At 34.9% G+C, this 15843-nt stretch overlaps 1 protein-coding gene and 1 pseudogene across 1 annotated transcript in view; one reads left to right on the top strand and one right to left on the bottom strand.

Moving 5' to 3' along the window:
* Positions 1-15843, bottom strand: part of TBC1D12 (TBC1 domain family member 12) — a 66289-nt gene that overhangs the window by 6218 nt on the left and 44228 nt on the right. Inside the window, exons 5-9 of the mRNA XM_087824460.1 lie at positions 13446-13563; positions 12108-12214; positions 6961-7041; positions 3308-3396; positions 2126-2197 (exon numbers count right to left, since the gene is read on the bottom strand). Coding sequence (XP_087680586.1) covers positions 2126-2197; positions 3308-3396; positions 6961-7041; positions 12108-12214; positions 13446-13563 — 467 coding nt within the window. The remainder of the gene's footprint in view (positions 1-2125; positions 2198-3307; positions 3397-6960; positions 7042-12107; positions 12215-13445; positions 13564-15843) is intronic.
* LOC107543313 (ubiquitin-ribosomal protein eL40 fusion protein pseudogene) lies at positions 6475-6844 on the top strand (annotated as a pseudogene).

Genomic DNA, 15843 nt, shown 5'->3' with positions numbered 1-15843 from the left:
AATACAGAGAACTCATTAATAATTATAAAATCCCTAATTTTAAATTTCTTGATCATATGGTGTGGTTTAAAAAGTATTAAGGAAATTTTTGGAAAGAAGTATCAGCTTTTACTTGCTACAAAAGCCTATCTCAATGTACTCCCTAGTTTATTTCCTCTTCATCTGAAGTCTTTCAGAATATAGAATCACAAAGTTTAATGAAAACTAGGTGATTGTCTTCATTGTTATAACACATCTGTCTGAGGCAGGAAGTGAGGCACTAAGAATAAGAGAGATTGCCCTGGCCGGAGTGGCTCAGTTGGTTGGGAATCACCCAGGGCACAGAAAGGTGGCCTGTTCAATTCCCAGCCAGGGCACATACCCGTGCAGGAGGCAGCCCATCAATGTTTCACTTTCACATCAATGTTTGTCTCTCTCTTTCCCTCTCCTTCTCTCTCTAGAAATCAATAAAAAATATTAAAAAAATAAAGAGTAAGAGAGATCTATGAGGAGTGTTGTTGAAATTCCAGGAAAGAAGAGGTGGTGGAGTTTGGGATAGTGAGGCTGAATTCCTGGAAAAACAGGACGACGAAATAAGAAAATTCCAGGATGAGAAAGATGTCTAAGTAAAGACATGCAGAACCAGCTCAGTGGGAGCAAAAGCTTTATAAGGGGAATAATGGGAAAAATCAGAAAAATGGGGATGTATTTATGAACTGGAAAAGGCCTCGAGGAGAAGGCTAAGCTATGTGAGTCACAGGGAGTTATTGTGCCTTTCTGAGCAGGCAGATGTATGGAACTGATCCTGTAAAACTATTCATTCTTCCAATAAAAAAAGTTTATCAAGCAATTACTTCTGGTAGAGATTTGTATAACAGACTTACACAGAGAGGCCACTAAGAATATTTGCAATACCACCTCTGTCTCAACTTTCTTAGCAACCTTTAAACTTGTTAACACACTTCAATCTGGATTCCTACTCTATTACTATACTATCTTGAAATTTCTCTTACCAGGGTGACCAGTGATATTTATTATAAAACCCACTGGGCACTTTCCTACCCCCTAAGCAGAAGTCCCTTAGCATCTGTGACCCACTGTTTTTCTGTTCTTCGCCTACTTCTCTGGCTTCTTGTGTGACTGCTCAATTTGCCATGTTTAACCAGAAGTCATAAAACCTTCATCTTCTCACCTCTGTCTTATAATAGAAGAATTTTAGAGACCTCACAATAGGGTGTCTACCTGGTACAACTTACTCTACACTTTGTTGCATGTTCATGTGTACATTTGTTCATTCATTCACTCAACAAATATTTACTAGGTACTTATTGCTGTATGACAGGCATTGTTCTAGGTACTGGAGATACCTCAGTGAATAAAAAATTCTTACAGTTTAGAAGGAGATACACAATAAACAACAAACAAGTAAATCATGTTTTATTAAAAGGTGGTAAGTGCTGCACTGGCCGGTCTAGCTCAGTAGTTAGAGCGTTGGCCCATCACCAAAGGGTCGAGGGTTCGATTACCAGTCAAGGCCACATACCTGGGTTGCAGGTTTGATCCCTGGCCCCAGTCAGGAGGCAACCAATCAATGTGTCTCTCTCGCATCTATGTCTGTCTGTCTCTTTCCTCTTCCCTCCCTCTCTCCCACTCTAAAAATCAAAAGAAAAAGTATCCTCAGGTGAGGATAAACTAAACTAAACTAAACTAAAAACTACACTAAACTAAACTAAACACTAAACTAAACACAAATAATAAAATAAAATAATAAAATAAAACTAGGATTGGCTGACAGTCTGTAAAAGGAGCAAATCCCCTCTCCCATGCTTCCCTCAACCTGGAGGCCCAGTCAAGAAGAGGTAGGTTAGAGAGGTGAGAAGGCACCAGGGCACCAGACAATAGCAGTGGCAATATATGAAAGTTTACAAATTGAATGGTGAAATCCCCAGCTGCTCTCCCAGAAAACTGGCAGCCAGCTTCATAAGCCTCTGGTAGGAGATGGAAAGGTTTCTCTCTGGGTAAGTTGATAGGCCCAAAGAAAAAAGACACAGAGATACACACATTTGGGAGCTAATACAATATAATATACTTGGACAAGATAGATTAAATGTTTATATTCAGAAAACAGACTGAAACAAATACTTACATAACCAACATCAGGTCTGTAACATGTATATGCCCCTAAGATACTATGTAAGACATCATGATATGGGCCACCCTTTGGAGAGAAAATGGAATGTCAAAGTATACAAATAATTGTCTCCAAGTTAATTGTCAAATAACATATTAATAAACTTCAGCATTTCCTAAAAGACTAATTTTAGTTAGTATATTTAATCATTGTCAGAAATATTCTAAATGCACTCTGCACCAAAATTTTTCTAAAGAATTAAAAGAATATTAATCCTAAACAACAAAAAGTCAAACTAACTCACTTGAGGGATACAAGCTATATAGTTTATGTATAATTTTAAAGACTTCTGGATTTGGTACAATAAGATTACAAGGAGAACAGATGTTTCATTTTATGTATTACAATTTCAGCAAGAAAAAAAAAATGCCATCAAGCTACACTAAATTAAGTTTATTAATAATTTTTATCTTAATAGTAAAAATGTTTGTCTCACTTTATCAATTTAAAGAGAGAAATGCCATATATTAAAGATCTGAGACAAATATAATGTGCATATAACATGTAATCATGTCTCATAAAATTTAAGCAACTTTAAAAACATTTTTCTCTTCAGTTACAGTTGACATTCAATATTATACTAATTTCTGGTGTCCAGTATAGTGGTTAAACATTTATATAACTTACAAAGTGATTCCCCCAATAAGTCTAGGATCCACCTGGCACCATACAGTTATTACAATATTATTGACTGTATTCCCTATGCTGTACTTTACATCCCTGTAAGGAACTTAATAGCCTCTGCACAAAAAACAACTTCTCCCTACCCTATTTCAAAAGTAATTCTGAAAAATGTTTAAATTTGGGGACAAATTCCTTTATATTGTAGCAATTTACGAGGGGAAATTGTTAAAATTCAAGTATCTTACAGAATAAAAAGTAAAACAAAAAAATTCACCTCAATGATAATTCATCAAAGTACCTACTACATAAAATTATTATGTGCTATGCTAACTGCAATGCATCCAGTCAGTAGAATAAAATAATTTCCTTTAAAATTTTCCTACTGGTTTCACATTTTTAATATAAAGTTCCCCAATTTTTATAGTTTTGTTTTTTAAATAATAATAGCTATGAATCTGGAGAATTTATTTGGATTTTTAAAAAAGTAGTTAAAAACTGGTTAGAAACCCTCACCTTCTGAAAGATGTAGAGAGATGGAAATGTACGGGATATGTCCAACTTAATTAATTCCAGACTGGCCTCTCGATCAGCAACAGATACACCTGTATTTGCCAGGTAAATAAAGTTAAAATTATTACTTGGCTATATCCAGTTCAATCTTGTAAAAAGAATGATCACATAGCATATATGTTACTTAAGGAAAGTTAAAAGCTGAATAATCAAGAAACTTAAAGACATGATGTCACATAGCTTTTGCTGGAACTTAGAGCCTCTTCTGTGAATATCTATGAATTTATTAGAAAGTTATATGGTGAAGGATTTCTACTTCCAGTTTTTTTAGAAGGTAGGGGTTTGTTTTTTTTACAAAGCGTGGGTAGATTCTCACTCCCACAATAACTGGAAAAAATATATATTTCAAATATCACATTTTTAAAAAAGGCAAAAGAGAACTGTGTACACAGAGAGGTCTAGAGAATTTAAATCCCAGAGACGAGCCTTTCCTAGGTGAGAGGATACCAGTGGTTGTTTTTCTTTCTAGGCCCATCTGTCAAGTCTAGGCATGGGCTCAGGATTGAGCACGCCAGAGACAAAGGTACTTTACTTGGGGAAAGAGAAACCGGAAGAGCTTTTCAGGGACAAATAAGACTTATGTAATTAAAGCCTGAATGCATATCTGGTTTCCCACTATGGGACTTTTGCTGAGTGCTAGCGAAGTGCAGAAAGCAGGGCTGGTAAGGCAGATTAAAATCATTCAAAATCACATGGTCCTTGGGGAGGGTCTCACAGAGGGAGGAGCCTGTCATCAAAATAGGGGCAGTTTTTCCCATTGAGAAATTTGAAACCTGAGATGAACTAAATCTAAAGCTGCAACCTTGCCCCAATCTAGCTCAATTACTGACTGAATCGAGGTGATAACCCAACTGCCTAAGCAAAAAAGAAACATCAGCTTCAGTTATACATTCTATTTATTTATTTATTATTATTATTGTTGTTGTTGTTGTTGTTGTTTTAATCCTCACCGGAGAATATTTTTTCCACTGCTTTTCAGAGAGAGTGGAAGGGAAAGAGAGAGAGACAGATAGACATCAATGAGAGAGAGACACATCGACTGGCTGCTTCCTGCACTTGACCCGACTGGGGCAGAGCCTGCAACTGAGGTACGTGCCCTTGGCCGGAATCAAACCCGGGACCTCTTCCGTCTGAGGGCCGACGCTCTAACCACTGAGCCACACCGGCCAGGGCTATAAATTCTTTTTATATATGACTGACATACAATGTAAGATTTTAAGATATGCAAAGCAACAGGAAAATATTTTATAATCGAGGAAACCAGCCAGTAGAAGCAGACCTGCAGATGATCCAGTATTGAAATTAACAAACAAGAACATTGTTACATGGTTAAAGAAAATAGAGAAAAAGATGGGGAGAAAAATGTATGAAATGGAATGAAGAATTTCAACAGAGAAATAGAATCTACAAAAAAAACCCAGGTAACATTCTAGAATTACAAAGTATAATATCTGAAATTAAAGACTCATTGAACAGATTTAATAGACTGGATACAGGAAAAAAGACTAGTGAACTTAATTAAATAGGTCAATAAAAATAATCTAAAATAAGGCCAAAAAAAGGAAAATCTTTTTTGAGTATAAGAGACTTGTAGGACACTGTTAAATGTTCTGACATACTTGTAATTAGAGACTCAGAAGGAGAGAAGATAGGGCAGAAGTAATATTTGAAAAATAATGGCAAAAAAGTTTAATTACAACTGAAAATTATAAACACCCAGAAAATAAGAAATCAGGAATTTAAAGAGATCATTGCTTCTCATTGGAACAATTCTTCATTTACATTCAATTAACTTCTACTAAAGTACAACTTTTACCACTTAATCATGACAAGATATCTCAGAAGTGCTTAAAATTTTAATTCTTATACATTCAATACTTCATAAAAATGAGTGTAAGAAGAATGATGAAACACCTACATCTTACACCTTTAGTTTCCCCACATATAGCTGATATAGCTAACAGGTCTCAGGATGATACTTACGTGAACCTTTCTCAAAATCAAGCTCCTCTCTAACCTTGTTTGGTGAATTTTCTTCTCCCTACTGTTCACTTTTTTTTCAATTACAGTTTACATTCAATATTACTTTATATTAGTTTCAGGTGTACTGTTGCTTTTCTCAAATAAAAAAGAACAATATTCAAGGAACTTAACAGAGTTGTTTACATACTGATAGAAAACCACTATAAGATATGCACCATTTCTCTATCCTAAGCCATGTTCATTTTTAGAGTTGTACTTATGGGCAAGAGAAGAAGGTTTGCTTTCTACTAAATAGAACAAATATAGAAAGAAAAGTGGCAGACAAATGGCTTCCCCTTATTGAAGGACAAGAGATGGTTGAACAAATTTACCTACATTTAATAAACTATGATAACAGAAAAAATTACTTCCTCCAAAATGATGAAGAAAATTGATGAGTGGAGGAAAAAGAGGAGTATATGGGTGAATTAAATAAGCAAGATTAGGCATAAGAATAATAAATGAGATATTAGGGAGGGAGTGAAAGTGAGAGAGGAGGCAAGAGGTCACAAGGGAGGTATAAAGATCTATTATTAAGAGTTGTCCTAAAAATACTTCACCCCATTAGTCTTTTTTTTAATTTTTATTTTTAGACAGAGAAAGAGGGAGAGGAAAAGAGAGATAGAAACATCAATACATCAACATCAATGCGCTGCCTCCTGCTGGGGACTGAGCCGGCAACCCAAGGCATGTGCCCTGACCGGGAATGGAACTGTGACCTCTTGGTTCATGGGTCAATGCTGAACCACTAGCCACACTGGCTGGGCCACCCCATTAGTCTTAACTATTGTGATTAAATCCTGGGCTCTGGAGTCCAACAACCTGAGTTTACATCATGGCTTCACTGCTTACAAGTTAACTACTTTGAGTTTCCCCTTATATCATCCAGGATAATACCACTACTTAAAGAGCTACTAACATTAGAGGAGATAATGTATGTAAAGCAATTCTACAGTTCCTGACACATGGTAAAAATCAAACCATTATCTTCAGTGACTGGATTTTCATCCAGAAATTTGTTAACAAAAAATAATCACACCCTTTCTCTTCAAAGAGGAGGTGGAGTGGCCTCCCCAGCAGACTAAGAGATGTGGATCTTTGTGAAGACCCTGACTAGCAAGACCATCAAGCCCAGTGACACCACTGAGAACGTCAAAGCTAAAATCCAAGACAAGGATGGCATCCCACTTGACCAGGAGCGTCTGGATTTTTGCAGGCAAGCAGCTGGAGGATGGCCGCATTCTGTCAGACTACAGTATCCAGAAAGAGTCCACCCTGCACTTGGTGCTTCCTAAGCAGGGTGGGATCATTGAGCCTTCCCTCTGCCAGCTGGCCCAGAAGTACAACTTCAACAAAATAATCTGCCACAAGTGTTATACCCACCTGTGCCCCTCTGCTGTAAACTGTAGCAAGTGTGGCCACACCAACAACCTGTGGCCCAAGGAGGAGGTTAAATAAGGCCCCTCCACCACCTCCTCCTCGGCCCGCAGGGTGGCCTTCTGCCTGAACCCCGTGGCCCTGGGACCTCAATAAAGTTTCCCTTTCGTTGAACAGAAAAATAATAATCATCACACCTTCTGTATCATTCTCTGAACTTGTTTCACTGAAGCTTTTCCACCGTTCTTTTGCCCTTGATAGGAAGATTTCATAAAGTTCTGGGGAAAAAGAACAAAAATTCATAAACAGTAGGAAAGAAATATATTTATATATTTTTATTTTTACTCTTAAACAAAAAGATCCCATTATAGGTCAGGTATCCCTTATGCGGCTGGCATTAAAAAATGTGGCAAATTGAAATACTTGATTCTACCAAAACTATTACACCCAGAAAGACAGCAAATGAAAATATCCCAGAGCAGCCATCCAAATAGCTACAATATAGAATGTATGTATGAGGCAGGTAGAGACACTTCTGCTAAAGGAGCCATTGTGGAACAGCAGAAACATGATTTTTGGAGTCACCTGTAGGACTTCAAAAAAGCTACTTTCTAACTCTGGAACTTGGCTTTCTTCATCTGTAAACTGGAGAAAAATGATACCTATTCATGAGTTACTAATGATTAAACAAGATTACTTATGTAAAGCTCCTGACACTTTACAGACCCTCAATAAATGCTAATTCTTGCTTCCTTCTTTCTTGAAACTGGTTTCTCCATTATGTATTGCTATCTAAAGCTACATAAACTTCAGTCAAAGGGTCACATATGAAAATCTCTACCCCTTTTTTACTTTAAGTGCCCAATCACTTTTTGAGACCACACTCTACACTTTCGTATGCAGGAACTCATTAAAATTTCAAGAACATAAAAACGCATTTTTCTCATTCTCAAAACTTAATTGTCTTTACTTTCTAACTAACCATTATGTATTTTTAAATTATACCCAAAAAAATTTCAATGACAGAAGAACAGCAAAAAATATTTCTTGCCCAAACACCAACATTTACATATAGCCCCAAATACCAAGAACATTTTTTGCTTTAATTAATCTTGTTAGAAAAATTTATTTGACCCAGTCAGCATGGCTACATGGTTAAGTGTTGACCTATGAACCTCCTGGTCAGTTTGATTCTTGTTAGAGCACATGCCGGGGTTGTGGGCTTGATCCTCAGTAGGGAGCATGCAGGAGGCAGCCGATCAATGACTCTCATCATTGATGTTTCTCTCTCTCTCTCTCCCTCTCCCTTCCTCTCTCCGAAATTAATAAAAACATATTTTTAGAAAATTTACTTGTTTTTAAAGGTAATACAGGTACAGAATTAAAAAAAATAATTTTCCGAAAGTACGAAACAGTATAGTGAAAAAATTTACTTCCCTCAGATGCAACTATGCTTACCAGAGCTCTAAAGATGAAAATATGCATGCACAAGTACATACATATTTATCTTCATTTTTTCAAAACACAGTAGCACCAAATTAATTACAGCACTAATCTACAACTTGCTTTATTATACTGGAAGTTGTTCCAGGTTAGCAGAATAAGTCTGCTTTAGTTTAACAACTGCACAGTATTCCAATGTATGATTGTACCATAATAAGTATTCTTATATTGCCAAGAATCAGATCATTATAAAATAACTTACTAGATATATTTCAGACTCTTAATAATCTGATCTCATCCCCTTTCTGTTCACTTTTCATAATGGTTTGGGAAGAAATTAAAAAAGAAATTAAACTCAAAATTTCTATTATTTGTGCCCTACTCCATTTGGTATAAGAGCTGGGCATAAGTTTTAAATTTAGATATAAAATTTTTTCCAGTTATCAGGAACCAAACTGAAGTTCACACATTTTGTTCCAAACTGCTTCCAACCAGGTCAAGTGTCACTATTGTACTCAAATTTTAAAACTGTCTTGGAACAAGAAAGGCTCACCAAACAAATCCATCACCTCTAGAAGCTACAAAATTGATCCAACAGTAAAATTGTGGAAATGCATTTCAAAACATCAAAGAACATCTCTCGAAGGGAAGATTTACAGTGCTTATCTATAATAAGACGACCTCCGTCTCAGTTCAATTCCTTGCTTGACTATGCAGGTCACATTTGCCCTGGCTGGTATGACTCAGTTGGTTGGAGCACTGTCCTATGCACTGAAGGGTCATGGGTTCCATCCCCCGTCAGGAAGCATACAGGAGGCAACCGATCCATGTTTCTCTCTCCCTCTCCCTCCTCTCACTCTAAAATCAATTGAATAAAAATATTAAAACAAAACAAAAAGCACATTAGAGGACACTTCTCGAGGGAAGATTTACAGTGCTTATCTTTAATATGAAGACCTGTATATCAGTTCAATTCCTTGCTTGACTCTGTATGTCATATTCATTTTATTTTAAATCTACAAATGTAGAGCTCTGAAGCAGACTTAAAGATGTATCTTGGGAACAAAAAATACTTTAAGATCATTTTATATTTCACTTTCTGATTTTCTGACAATGATGATATTGTATATACTCTTAGCAAATTTCACTTTCACTATAATTTTATACTCATTATCACACAAAAAATGTTAGAACAATTCTTTGAGATAGCTAACAAGCTTACCCCCATTTTACAGATGAAGAAAACTAAGACTTCTAGACATTAAGTAATTTGCCCAAGGTCACAAACCTAATATATAGTAGAACCAAGATTTGAACAACATTTGACTGACATTAGATCCCTTATTCTTATTTACTGTACTGTTCCCTAATGGTTGTAAATTTCATGATTAAAACAAATACAACAGGTAAGGAGTCAAACTATTATAGCCACTGGAAGTAAACAAGGTTATCAAAAGTAAATTTACTTATCAAAATTTAGCTTCCTAAATTTCGATAAGTACCCATCCCATTCCTGAACACATAATTGTTTTTTAGAGAAAACCTAAAATTACTTTGAAAATAAATGGCCTAGTTATTTCAAACTTTTAAAAAAAAACCATTTTGAGTACAGTATCACAAAAGGTTAATACCAACTTAACCAATATTTCAATGTTTAAGTTGTCAGGATACCTAACATTCTAAAGCCAAAGTTCTCAAGAAAAGACTGCAAACAAAACAAAATGTCAAATAGCCACCAATGCTTCTTCGCCTCATCTGTATATAAAACCAATTCCTAACACTTTAAACAATTACATTATGTTCAACAATCCTTAATATTCAGGATTTTAATGATCTAACTGAAAGTTCTAACTATAATGTCAAAGCATTTCCTTTTAATCTGTTCCAAGCACAGAAGGCAAAAGAAACCTTTGTTTTATTTGGAAAGGAGAGTCAAGTAACGTAGAACCTAACCAATACTAAGCTAAATTAAAAACTCAATTCTTTCTCTAAATTCTATTTTTCAAATTAAAAAAAAAAAAGTCCAGTTTAAAGAACATATTCATTATGGGATATCTGTGAAAATGAATTTTAAAAATCATATATGCAAATCATGCTATGCAAAGTTGGCATCACTTTCAGAACTAAAGATATCTGTTATAATTCTGTCCAGTTATATATAATGCAGATTGCTGCAATGAACATCCTTACAGAAAAGCTTCTGCACCCAATCCTGATTATTTCCTTAGAGCAGATTCTTAGAACTAGAGTAAACAGGTCAAAGGTTATGGTTTTTGAGGCTTTTGGCAAATAATTCTAAATTATTTTCGGTCACAATTTATTTCGGTAATTGTCACTTTTTAATCACTTTTGATTTGGAAGGTAAAAAACAGTACCCTGATATTCTTTTAATATATACGTCACTGACTGATCACTAGGAAAATGGCTAAATTAATGATAGTACAGCCAAACTGTGGAATACGGTACAGCTACAGCAGCACACTTAGGTACACTTGCATGTACTGACATGAAAAGGTGTCCAGGTTATAGATAAAAGCAAGCCACTGAATGATCTTATGGCATAAACTCCTTTTTCGTGTGGGGGAAAAAATAGAAGATAAAGAGAAGCCTAAAAAATTATGATATGTAGAAACACTCTTTTTTATGTGCACAGAAAAAGATCTGGAAGAACATCCACCAAATTGCTTACTTGTACATATAAGCAGGATCAAAAGCCAGAATTTGGGTGGAAGAGAGGAAAGAAAGATATAGTTTCTACTTTACTATTGTTTGACTATTTTTCAATAAATATGTAAATACTTTAAATGACAGTAACAATATATTATTTATATTATTAACTGGAGTCCCTAAGTCTTTTTTTTAACCAGATAAATCCAAGAATGAACTAACTTTTATTGCTGCAAGGTATAAACAGAACACATAAGTAGGGATGGGGGCAGGATATGCGATTAAATCCCACTCCGGAAAAACCTTCATTGGCCAAAAAGGGTTTCAGCACTGGAAATTCGAAGGTGAACCAATATGCTTCTTGGAAGATAAATTTCCTTCTCCTGAAATGGCAATGACAACATATTTTTGTTGTGCCACAAAATACATAAAAGTGAGTTATTTCAAACATTTGTTCAATTGAAGTTTCTTTTTTTTTTTTTTTTTTTTAATTGAATGTATTGGGATGACATTGGTTAATAAAATTGTATAGGTTTCAGGTGTACAATTCTATAATACATCACTTGTATATTGTATTGTGTTCACTACCCCATTGTCTACCATTATTATCATCACTGAGACCTATGTACCACCTTTTATTATTAACTATTTTACATTTACCCCATTTGGTATTATCCTTATTTTATTTAATTTTTTTAAACTTCATCAAAACTACTCTACATTTTACTCCTATTCTTCAAAGTTTTAAGAAACTTAAGAAAATAAAACAATTCCTTTAGAGAGTCTTTTGTTTTATTAAACTTCAAAATTTTCAAAATCCAAAAGGACTAGTTTGAGTAGAGATGTAGAAAAAGACATTTCTAGCCTTCCCCCAATAATTATGTGTGTGTGTTTTTTAAATAAAGGGGAAACCTTCCCACAGCCAGACTACATCCACTGCTACCTAGAATCCCAGAAGTGTTTGTAGTTACCTAAAGTTAAGATATTTGGATGACAGGAATATTACTGATGGTTGTAAACTAAAGGAAAATCCACGAATCTTATTTTGATAATATGAAATATAATAAACTTATTAACTCATACCAGGTTTTAGAAGGGGATGGGGAATGAAGCATGCTCTTAAAATGAATTATACATGGTAATGCCTTTTTAAATGGCTAATCTACTAATCTGCTTTGTAACTCTGGAGATGGCTATTTGTATGTGTGGGAGTAACTGAATATAGAATACAAACCAGGAGTGATATTTAGTTCATTTCCTACAGCTAGACTCCAAACTTTCCCACGAACACTAGGGGGCAATCCCTGCCACCACAATTCTCGAACTCTTCTTGTACTACGCCTAGAATTAAAGGGGGAGAAAAAAGGAGAAAGTTACTTTTTATACCAAAAATACTAGTTGCATCATGGTTTACCTAGTCTATGGCCAAGTGACTGAATGATTTTTAAGAACACAGAAAGTTAAGTATGTGATGCATTCTTTTCATTGGGCTCATGCTTGTAGGCACAAAAAAAAAAAAAAGGCCTAAAAAATATAGTACCCTAAAGAGAGACAATAGTAATTTCAAGGGAACTGCCTTCTGTAGCTGCCATTTTCTGATAAAATGAATCAGAAAAGTATAATTATTATGAAAAAAGAGAATAAAAGGAACGTAAAATTTTGTTGTCAATTCAGTACCCAGAAGAAAATCATTAAGTACTTACTATGGGTAAGGCCCTAGTCTTTGAGAGGCAGTATAGTCTGCTTAAGAGTGTGGGCTTTAGAATCCGATAGAACTGACTTCAGATCTGGTTTAACCATTCATTAATTGTATAACCTTGGGCAAATCACTTAACCTATCTGACCTAGAGCTTCCCTGTAAGTGGAAGTAAGGGTTGTAAGAATCAAATGTGATTACTTATGTAAAGAGCCTAATATAATATCTATCACATGTCCAATATTCAACAAATTCCCAATGCATTTCCTGTACTAGACATTGCAGAAGACATCTCCTACCCTCCAGTCTAGAGGAAAGATAAGGAATGTACAAAAATATTATAAAAAAATTAAAAACAAAGTAAAGCAAGAAGTACGTTAGTCTTGAAGTATAATGGGACACTACAGAAGGAAAACATATATTTTATGATATATATAAAATATATGTATACATACAACATTCTCTTGATTATGAGGGAAGCATATTAAAATCACTTATATTTAACATTTAATAAATGCACCTTATAATGAATGTACATACTTTAGTATTTTCTTTGCAAAAATCTGCAATGACATCAATAGTGCACCTTGTAATGGATGATATACGTAAGAATTTAGAACACATGGTAACTAAAGAAAAATCAAAAGTTTCATGAATCAAATAGCATTTCAAATGGGACTCAAAAGATAGGTAAGATTCTGACAGGTAGAGAGGGTGGTCAGTAAGGGAAGCAGGTCTTAGAAATTGAGGGGTTTATAGAAGCAAAGGCACAGAGATAAGCATAGGCTACATGGTGGAAGTAATAAAAAAATAGAAAATTGGAAACATAAGGTCTTTGGAGAAAGACTGGAATTCAGGAAAAGTCTGCTTACTTACATTACTTCCCAATTGGGCAGTATTTCATTGATCCAAATTACCATTGCATTTGCAATATTTTCTTCTTGTTTAAATCGTTCTTTCATTATTTTTTTCCTTTTATGTGCTTCTTTAATTTCTGTTTTAAACAAGTAAGAATATTTCAATACAAAAGAGCTAGAGCAAAACCCCCTTTTCCTTCTACCTAAGCCTACAAAAGAGCTTTCTCAAAAAGAATATTCTAAATAAAAGGAAGAAAAACAGGGAGAGGGTGGAGGAAGGAAAGATGGGAGAGGGAAGGAGGTAAAAAGAGAAAGAAAATGAACTTGTTTAATATAATTTTAAAGTAACATCTCCTATTCTACACATTGGAACAAAGGTCAAAAAAATCACTTACACAGATTACGGTATCACGTCTTCTATTTGTACTTAATCAATGAACTGAAATTTGCCATGAATTAGTGAGCAATTAACCAATACCCTTTTTTCATACAAGGGGTTTATGAATTTCCTCACACAAAACCACATGACACTAAAAACTGAATATGATGTTTCACCTTGCTAACTAGATTAAAATTTAAAAATTCCCCTAATACACACACATGCACACAACACCCCTCTGAAAATCAGAAGTCACAATTTCAGAAGAGATACCTCAAAAACAGAGAAGTGAAATATATATATATATATATATATATATATATATATATATATATATATATATATATGTAAAAACTATACACATATGCAGTTATATATAATTTTAGAACCAGTGGGGACTTCAGAGATCAGCTAGCTAAAGTGTTTTCTAAATTGTTTCACATATGCTCCAGGAACTGTCTTAACAGGCAAGCAGGAGGCCAAGTAGGCAGATCCACTTTTTAAAAATTTGTTTTATATATTCAAATTCTATGTAATATTTTTTTGGAGTGGGTTTCACTGCTTAAAAAAAAAAAAGTGTTGCCCTGGCTGGTTTGGCTCAGTGGTTAAAGCATCAGCCCACGGACTGAAGGGTCTCAGATTTGATCCCCAGTCAAGGGGATGTACCTCAGTTGCAAGCTTGATCCCCAACCCCAGTCGGGTGAGTGCAGGAGGCAACCAATCAATGCACCTTTCTCACATCGATGTTTCTCTCTCCGTCTCTCTCTCCCCCTTCCACTCTCTCTGAAAAGCAATGGGAAAGATATCCTCAGGTGAGGATTAAAAAATAAAAAAAATAAAAATTAAAAAAAAAAGTGTTGACAAAAGGACTTGAAAGTCTGCATCTAGTTGACCTGCCCCCCGCCCCTTGCTTGAAGTGTCACATCCAGGCAGCATCAAACAGGATTAAAGCTGTGACCTTGTGATTTCCCAATTCAGTGTTGTTTCTATCATATCATGTTCTTAGGATTATCTACTTATCAATAACTACCTTAAATATTAATTAAATAGTAAAGTGAGTGTTGAAAGTCAATTAAAATTTGTTGGATATGTTAGAAATATTTCAAATTTTGTATAGAAAAATAAGCTCAACCAATGTTTAAATTATTAGGCCCTTTAGAAAGATATAACTAGATTTATAGGTTTACTACAAGATTAAACAATTAACTTCACTTCCAAAATAGTGCCACAAAGTAGAACTGTATACTATTATAAATATTCTATTCACTTGAGGAAAAAAATCAGTTGTTAAAAAAGCACATGTCAAAAAGTGTGTGTGCATATATATATACACACACACACACACACACACACACACACACAGCTGTGTAATACTTTCTAAAAATATATCCTGAACAGTGCTTAAGAAATAAATAGTTAAATTATCCTTACATTATACTTTTTGGTTGGAGGAATGAATAAATAAATGTGTGAAATTATGCATACAAGAGTACATATTTATGTGCCTTTCCGAATGACACAATTGGGACTCTAGAGAGACTCCATTAGGTCACAAAAGCAGCCCTGGCTAGTGTGGCTCAGCAGTTAGAGCATTGCCCTGCACACCAATTCCTGGTCAAGGGCACATGCCTGGGTTGCAGGTTTGAACCCCAGTCCCAGTCGGGGCACATGCGAGAGGCAACCGATTGGTAAGTCTTTCTCACATCGATGTTACTCTCTCTCTCTCCACCTCCCTCCCTTCCACTCTCTCTAAAAATCAAGGGAAAAATGTCATCAGTGAGGATTAACAACTACAAAAAAGTCAGAAAAATGTATTTTAATTTCACAGCCATATAGGAACTTATGTTAAAGCACTGAAATTATTAAGTTATATCATATCAAAAGCCTAAAAACTGTACAAAAAGTGACTTTCATGAATAAATTCATCGATACATTCATTTATACGTCAGCAGTCCGAGGGTTATGACCGTAATGATAAGATCTCCCATACAGTCTGCTGCCTTTCTCCTCCTACTAGTTTTGTAAAAGTACTTACAGA

This window comes from Miniopterus natalensis, chromosome 14 (assembly GCF_054644295.1).
Source record: "Miniopterus natalensis isolate mMinNat1 chromosome 14, mMinNat1.hap1, whole genome shotgun sequence".
NCBI classification, from domain to species: Eukaryota; Metazoa; Chordata; class Mammalia; order Chiroptera; family Miniopteridae; genus Miniopterus; species Miniopterus natalensis.
The sequence above is the reverse complement of the archived record's forward strand: the minus strand, read 5'-3'. Positions and strand labels throughout refer to the sequence as shown.